This window comes from Eupeodes corollae, chromosome 1, assembly GCF_945859685.1.
Source record: "Eupeodes corollae chromosome 1, idEupCoro1.1, whole genome shotgun sequence".
Classification (NCBI taxonomy): domain Eukaryota; kingdom Metazoa; phylum Arthropoda; class Insecta; order Diptera; family Syrphidae; genus Eupeodes; species Eupeodes corollae.
In genome coordinates, this window is record NC_079147.1 from 54,842,018 (window position 1) to 54,850,171 (window position 8,154).

Genomic DNA, 8,154 nt, shown 5'->3' on the forward strand with positions numbered 1-8,154 from the left:
AAAATCTATTTTAAAGAGTCTATCAAGAAGTATTATCTTGGTAACTTTGTATATATGATTTTAAAATATTATTCCTTACGAATAAGGTTGTTTCACACATGATTTACTGGCCTTCGCCTATATAAAAAAAATAAATACTTAGTACCTACAAGTTAAAGAAACTGGCCAGAGAGAGTATATGTATTTTCTATTAGAATCACTTTTTCAACGCATACGCATTGTACCTATTTATAAAAGTATTACGTACAACTTCTACAACTACTGCTTACGTGTCACTTCTTAACTAAAATCCAAAACGCACAAGAGCCTGACTGTAAACAACACATGAACAGCAATTTCTTGTACTTGTTCGTATGCTCGTTTTTTAAAACTTTAGTAAAAAAAAATAGACTGAACGTAATAACTCCATGTTTGAACTGAAAACTTAAGAAGGAATGTAGTATGTACCTTCTAGCCACCAATAACATTCCTTCATTATCATCATAAACATGTCCTTATCTATCTATCAAAGCTAAGCACGCCAAGTGAACTATTCTATGGTCGTTTTAGACATCTACCTGCTACCTAACTACACAACCAATAGGCGATCGCCTTACAATTTAAACATTCATGGTCTGCCTCTTTGTTATCTTATTTATTTTCCATCCAGGTTCTTCTAATATGAAATTACAATAAAGCTATCTAAAGGAAAAAAGCTTTTAAGGAATAAGTTGAATCTATATGAATCGCATTGTAGCTTTATAGGTAATAGAAACCATTTTTCATATACAAAGATCGTACACAAGTAAAACAAGCCTTATGAATGTAAATAAAAACAAATATCGGTAAAAGATCCTAAACAGCTGACTTAAGCATGCAAAAGTTTGTTTCATCCCCTTATTAGATACAATATTAAGCCATTTTGTTTGTTATATATAGTGCGTTGATATAAATAAAACAAATTCATCAACCTTCATATGGAAGCTCTTTATGTGAAAACATATACGAGGATAGACTCAAATAAAATGAAGAAAATTGTGTTGACTTTTTGGGTCGAAAATTAATTATCTCCCTTATTCTGCTGGCTGCTTATTGGAATGGGAATAATATTTTTCTCTCGCTCCCGCTGAATTTCTCCACTTTCGATACTAAAGCCACGCCAACGACTCGGCATCTGGTCGCCCTAAAGTTTCTGCTCATGAGAGTACTATGGTTTTCATATTCAAAGATCGTGCGGTTTTTTGGACAATTCAAATGGCATTTATATCTTTGAAGCCAAACTTATTTTACAGGTATATTTTTAAATCTCATATAAGTACTTTTTTAAACAGACTCTTTGCATACAGGAGCAAGTTCGTGCGACCCAGTCGTGCATTTTATTCAATATTCATTTAAAATGTGTGTTCTTATTTCATATGATATTCAAAAAATCTTAATAAGTAGTTAGATTTCACCTGACTTTCAAGGATTCAGGAAGATTCATATAGAGTCAAATAAAGACTCCTAACTTACGAAAATTTTCAAAAACTCATTAAGATACATAAATGAAAAAAAAGGTAACATATAAGATTTTAAAAAATTCGCCGCAACATTTATTGTAAAGAGATAATTTGATTTTTGATTAAGAATTAATCATCCCCGTTTCCGGTTGTTTAGAGCATTTTAAGGGGAAACTTGAAGGCGAGAATTTAAATTACTTAATCATTTAAAAATGGATTGTTGTTTTCAGGATAATTTTCTTAGTGCTTCAATTGATTAGGAACATTTCTATATCCTCTGTGTAGTTACCTAAAACATAGGAGCTGATGTACTTATATTATGTATGATATAAAATATTTGTTGGTCTATAATGAATACACTTTTTTAATTGACAGGTTTAAGGTATTCAAATTATGGTAGTGGAGGTATTAGAAAAAATTCACAAAGTTACTTAAAAAATTGATTTTAAATCCTTACTTAACCAAATTTAAGTAATTTCTATCAAGCGTTAATAGTTAAAGAATTGGAATAAGTTAAACCCTATTAATCTTTTTGTTAACACAAGGTTCTAATTAAATTCCGTTTATTTAACGCTGAACGAATAAACAACCAATTTCATCCAGTTAAAAATTATTTGTGGAATACTATGCGAACTTCAATTGTTACCTAATTTCACCTTAACATTTTTGTTTACATCTCTAAATAACTCGCTGTTTTCTTTTCTTTGGAAGAACTTTTTTATAATATCAATACACAAAAAACTGTTACTGTTTTACTTTACGTCCTTTTGTTTTAGATGTTTTTCAAAAAAGTTAACAAGTTGATTTTCTGATTTTCTCATAAAACATAAGTTTTAAAACTAGCACAGCGAGGTTTTAACGAGAATATCATAAACTGCATCACCTCATATTTTTGTAATGAGTGTTCAAGTTTTTGTTTCGAATTCTGGGGTCCCCCAGGGTAGCCATTTTGGTCCTATTCTATTTGTTAACTTCCCGTAGGAAGTTATTGTAATCGTTCCGATTTATCAAATTAAAATTGTTGGCATTTCTCGACTTTTCAAGGCCCCAAAGTCAAAACGAAAGATTTTTAAAGAAATGTCTGAGCGTGCGTGTGTACGTTCGTACGTTGGGGAATTCAATTTTTTTCGACGTCCATAGCACAAAAACCAGTAGAGATATCGACTTCAAACGAATTTTGTTATACAGATAATAATTCAGAAAGAACTCTCAAAAAATTGCGTGTTTGTTTAATTAAATTTAATTTAAATTTAATTAATTTTAAATATTCGGTCAAATTTAAAAAAAAAAATTAATTGATAATTTTTTACAACAAAATTAAAACCTAACCAAAATATTAATAAAAGTTGGTAAAAATTTACTTTCGATTCAAATATTAAAAACATTGTTTTCATACATTTTTTATTTCACAGAAAATATTGTTTCCGATATTCAGTAGTATTTTTTTTTTCTTATAAAAATCCAAAAGTCGGTGTTTTCATAAAAAAAATAAAATCTACAAAAAATAGTACGCAAATTTAGTAAAAATTGATGTTCGGTTCTTGATATCTCTCAAATTAATTCCATTCATCCAATTTGTAAAAATTTAACTACTAAAATGGTTAAAAATTTGTGTATGAAAAATATTGTGGGTAATTTCAAAATTTTTAAAAATAATTCAACTTACTACGTTTTTAAGCCAACACGAAAACCTACAAACTTTTAAGTAAGACAAATCGGACGGAATGGGAAGTTATCAGTGTGGGTCGCATCCCAGCCTCTTTTTAACTTCCCATAGGAAGTTATTGTAATGGGTCCGATTTGTCAAATTGAAAATTTTGACATTTCTCGACGTTTTAAGGTCCCTAGAGTCGAAATAAAAGTACGTTGGCGACGTTTTTCTCGTCGTCCATAGCTCAAGAACCAGAAGAGATATCGACTTCAAATAAATTTTGTTATATAGATAATAAGGCAGAAAGGGCTCTCAAGAAAATTGCAGTTTGAAAAAAAGGTAAAATTTTTGGTTAACCTTAAATATCTTACGAACCAAAAACGCTAGAGACTTTAATTAAATTGTATATAATATATTGTAACGTGATACCAAACAGGTATATTTTTTGAAAAAAATCAATACAACGGTTTTTTTTATAAATCAATAAAACTGAAAAAAAAAATGTATCACCTCCAAAATTTTACGACTGACATATAATTTCATCTCTAAAACAATGTTGTGCAACGAAGAATAATGTTTTTGACATCTGATAAAATTTTGAGAAAAATCTAATTGACAGTTTTTAAAAAAAAAAAAAAAACCTAAAAAAAAATGTATAAAAGTTGGTAAAAATTGACTTTTCGACTCAAACATCTTTTCAAAACTTTGAGATATTGGCTTTAATTTACTTCTATCTTTCAAAACATCTTGTTGTCAACATTCAGTTAAAGTTTGAAAAAAATCGATTTGACAGTTTTTGTACAAAAAATTAAAAACCGACAAAAAAATTAACAAAAGTTCGTAAAAAATGATTTTCGACTCAAATATCTTTTAAAAACTTTGAGATAATAGGTTCTTACTAATTTTTTCTTGTAGGAAATATTGTTTTCAACATTAGGACAAATTTTGAGAAAAATTGAATTGATAGTTTTTTTTTACAAAAAATAAAAACCTGAAAAAAAGTATAAAAGTTGGTAAAAATTGATTTTCGACTCAAATATCTCTTCAAAAATTTTAAATATTGGCTTCAAACTAATTTTATCCTATAAGAAACATTGTTTTCTAACATTTGATAAAATTTTTAAAAAATTCGAATTGACGGTTTTTTTTACAAAAAATAAAACTCTAAAAAAAACAATACCTACTAAAACTTGGTAAAAATTTACTTTCGGCTCAAATAGCTTTTCAAAAATTAAAAATATTGTCTTCAAACTTATTTTATTTCAGAGAAAATATTGTTTTCAATATTCAGTAATTTTTATTTAAAAATCCAACAGTCCGTTTTTTTCATAAAAAATAAAATCTACAAAAAATATAGCGCAAATTTGGTAAAAATACATACAGACAAACTTTTAAGCAAGAAAAACCGACAGACGGGATGGGAAGTTATCAGTGTAGGTCGCATCCCAGCCTCTTTTTTATTAAGGTTTGGATTCTTAAACAGCACTTTAAATTAAGTCCACGACGTAATTTTTAAAACAATGAGAGTATCAAATTCAAGGTTTTCACTAAACTTCATATAGATTGAAATAAAGACTCCTTACTTATGAAAAACGTTAACGAGTTGAGTGATAATTTACTGATATCGGCAAGGCCTTTGACAAATTGTGTCATAAAACATTACTTTTCAAACTAGCACAGCAATATTTGAGAGATAGTTGTTAATTTCATAATGAGTTTTCGATTTAATTTGTTGTGAATTTTGGTGTCCCTTAGGGTAGACACCTAGGTCCTACTCTACTTGTTTTATTTATAAATGATTTGGTTTCGATCATACAAAATTCGTCTGTCCTAACATATTATATTCATTACATTAAAATTTTCAAAAAATCAACTTAACATTTGACTGTCTTCTCTTGTAAGAAGACTAAATATTATTTAGGGATGGGTAATGATAATCGTCTTGTTTTAAATGCTGACAACTATTAAACCATGAGTTTTACACGAAAAAAGTTACAATCCTTTATGTAGAGTATTTATTTTTTCTGACTTGGGTTTTGTCTTAGATTCGAAACTAACATTTAATGAACATGTCTGTGAAATGTGCCTGAGTATGTAGTATGGTCACCATACAATGCCATTCACGTCAAATGAGTCGAAACCATTCAGAAAAGATTTTTGCGTTTCTGTCTACGATCCCTTCCGTGGTTCATGATATGCATATATTTCCGACTTACTCATAAAGACTTTCTCTCATAAACCTTCCTTCTTTGACAAATCATAGGAAATACTTGGAATTTTATTTTATTGTCGGAATAATATATATACAAATTACATCACTATCAGTTCTTGAAAGTTTAAACTTTAGTTTCAGTCGCTCAAATAAATAAGATTCCAGGATCCATTAAATATTAATTTTAGTAGATGGAAGTATTGATTAAAATCTCTAATAAATTTCACTCTTGTATTATTTTACCAAACGATAATATAAAGAATATAAGATGCAAATTAATGTTCTTCAACAGCCTAGTGTAGCTTTTTCAATTTTAGAATGTCTTATACTTATAAGAAAAACGTCCACTATAGGTTCTGGTTCCCTACGAGCTTTGGCAACCAATATTTGTGAAAAGTCAAAAATTTGACTACTTAGAAAAAATTTAATAACTTTGAAGACCAAATTTTAGCTTGTTTGCAGTGAATTAAGGTTAAGGTACCATAGTTGGAAGATTAATTTCTGCAAAACAATAATTTCTTAATCACTCAACCAAAAAATAGTGTGATGGTTCTGAAAAGCTTTCGAATAATTGTTTGCTCAGGGATTAAAGAAACTTCCATTCCTTTGTTATTTCTGTCTCTTTCAAAATGTGTAACGTCCATTTCCCTTTCAAATTTGGTATTTATATTACTCATATAAACTTTCTTTTAAGGTTTATTGGCGATATCCCTTTGATTGTGTTTAAACATATCTTTTTCATTCTATAAATTGAATACTTACTGTAAAATATCGGTTAAAATAATCCACAACAGGCCTGAAGGAATCAGCAAACCCGTACGACTCATGCATTGATTATGACGATGACTTTCACAATCGTTTTGAAAATAAAAAAAAGGGGAATTTTAGTTAAATCCTTTCACTGATTCTTGTTACTTTGCCATCACATCACATCACAGGTAGTATGATCAATAAAATTCTTTTTTATCTCCTTCACACTAAACTGGTTTCGAAACTTCACTTCACTAGATCAAAAGCCTCCAAATTTAATATTACGCGCGTCTTTTTTTGATTGCTAACGAATAAAAGATTCAAATGACTTTCTTATCAATAAAATCTTTGGTTCTATAAGATTTTCGGTTTCTTTTCTTTTTATTTTTGTTGAGTGCGTAGCTCCCCGACTGATAAGTTAATTTAAAAACGAACAAAATCGACCAAAGTATCTTAGCATTTCCGTAAGACTGTCTTTCTATAGCTAACCGAGCGAATGACGAAAATGAAAATCAGCAGGTAAGGCAGTCATTACACTTTGGCGAAAGCGCACATATGCACGAATGGTGGTACGTGATCGGTTTCATAAAATAAAGATACGTTAATATAAAACATAAAAATATATAAGTTTAATGGGGAAAGAAAAACGATTTGTATTTTTAATATCAAGAGCAGAAATTGTGGTGTGTTGCTCTGGCGTCTGGCTTGATGCCAGGTACTGGCTCGAACTGAATCTTTTTCTGGGCTAGTGGAATCGGATGTAAGACTACGACGACGACGACTACGACGGAGATGACGTATGTTGTGTACAAGGCGGTTTGGCTCGGATTCTTTTAGTGTGACATTGAAGTGGACGTCTTGTTGCCGATGATAATGGTGGACTGGGTTACTGGTATTTTTATCTTTTCTTTTTCAATTTCTTTTATTTCTTAACCTTCTTCGAAAAGAGTGTGGAAGTGGATACGGATTGTTAATTTGCTTTGCTCTCTCCCCATTTCTTCAGGTGAAAGAGTGGTCTGAAACTTTGTTTACAAATTGTGGATTGTGGGCTTGAAGTTGCGATGGATGGAAATATCGTAGATTTAAGATCGTAAAACCAAAATTCAAAGCATGGTCTTAAATGTGTACACATGAAAGAAGTCTTGTGATGTTTTGGCTTTTGCGATGACTTAAATCTAACATATGGTTCTTTTGGTAGACCTTTTGTGGCCAGTTTACGGATTATAAACGATTTGTTTTGGGTTTAGCATCAAAAACAATTTACCATAGAAGTTTCGTTTTGGGGGTCAAACTTAATAGTTTGGCTTGGTCAGTGTGGTCTTATGGTTATGGGTGGCAGTTCCAAAGGCATGCCATCTGTTGCTTTGGTTATCTAACAGTTCAAAGAGGAACTGTAACCGATTCATTAATCATGATTTTTTTTACTAACGAACTTATAAAGTAAACTTGGTATTATGAAAGAGGTTCTTTTGAATTGAGAGAAGATTAAAGAGACAATGGATTTAAAAGAAAATTACATAATAGAGTATTTGGAGAAATGGTTTAGAGGGAAAAGTGATGTAGGTTTCATTCAAACTTAATTCGCTTAATTTAAATGTTTATGACATGGTTTTAGGAAGTGATAAATAATCTGCGTTTATACTGTCAGCTGCATTTGAGTTATTTGTTGTTCTGGGAAGATACACGATTATAATTTTTTGAGAAAAGGCTGGCTGAGACCAGCACTGATAACTTCCCATCCCACCTGTGTATTTGTCGTTCTTAAAACTTTAACAAAATATTCACAACAATACTTCGTATGTTTTGTATTGTGTTAAAACAGTTGCGAGACTCTTTCTCGAAACCAAATTTTTACAAATGTTAGTAGCATTTCTTCAAAGTTTGCATTTCTTATAAAAAACAAATACAAATGTTAAAAACAAAAAATTATCACAGAATGAAATCATTGAACTTAAAAAATTAAAATTTACGAATTTGGGGTACTATTTTTTGTAGATTTTAATTTTAATGGAATAACTGACTGTTGGCTTTTTATAAAAACTTTACTAAATGTTTATACAATA

General features: G+C 29.9%; 1 protein-coding gene across 1 annotated transcript in view; it reads right to left on the reverse strand.

The window, feature by feature from the left end:
- Positions 1-6,940, reverse strand: part of LOC129943163 (uncharacterized) — a 53,547-nt gene extending 46,607 nt beyond the window's left edge. The window contains exon 1 of the mRNA XM_056052430.1: positions 6,104-6,940. Coding sequence (XP_055908405.1) covers positions 6,104-6,172 — 69 coding nt within the window. The 5' untranslated portion in view covers positions 6,173-6,940. The remainder of the gene's footprint in view (positions 1-6,103) is intronic.
- Between the last annotated feature and the right edge of the window lie 1,214 nt (positions 6,941-8,154).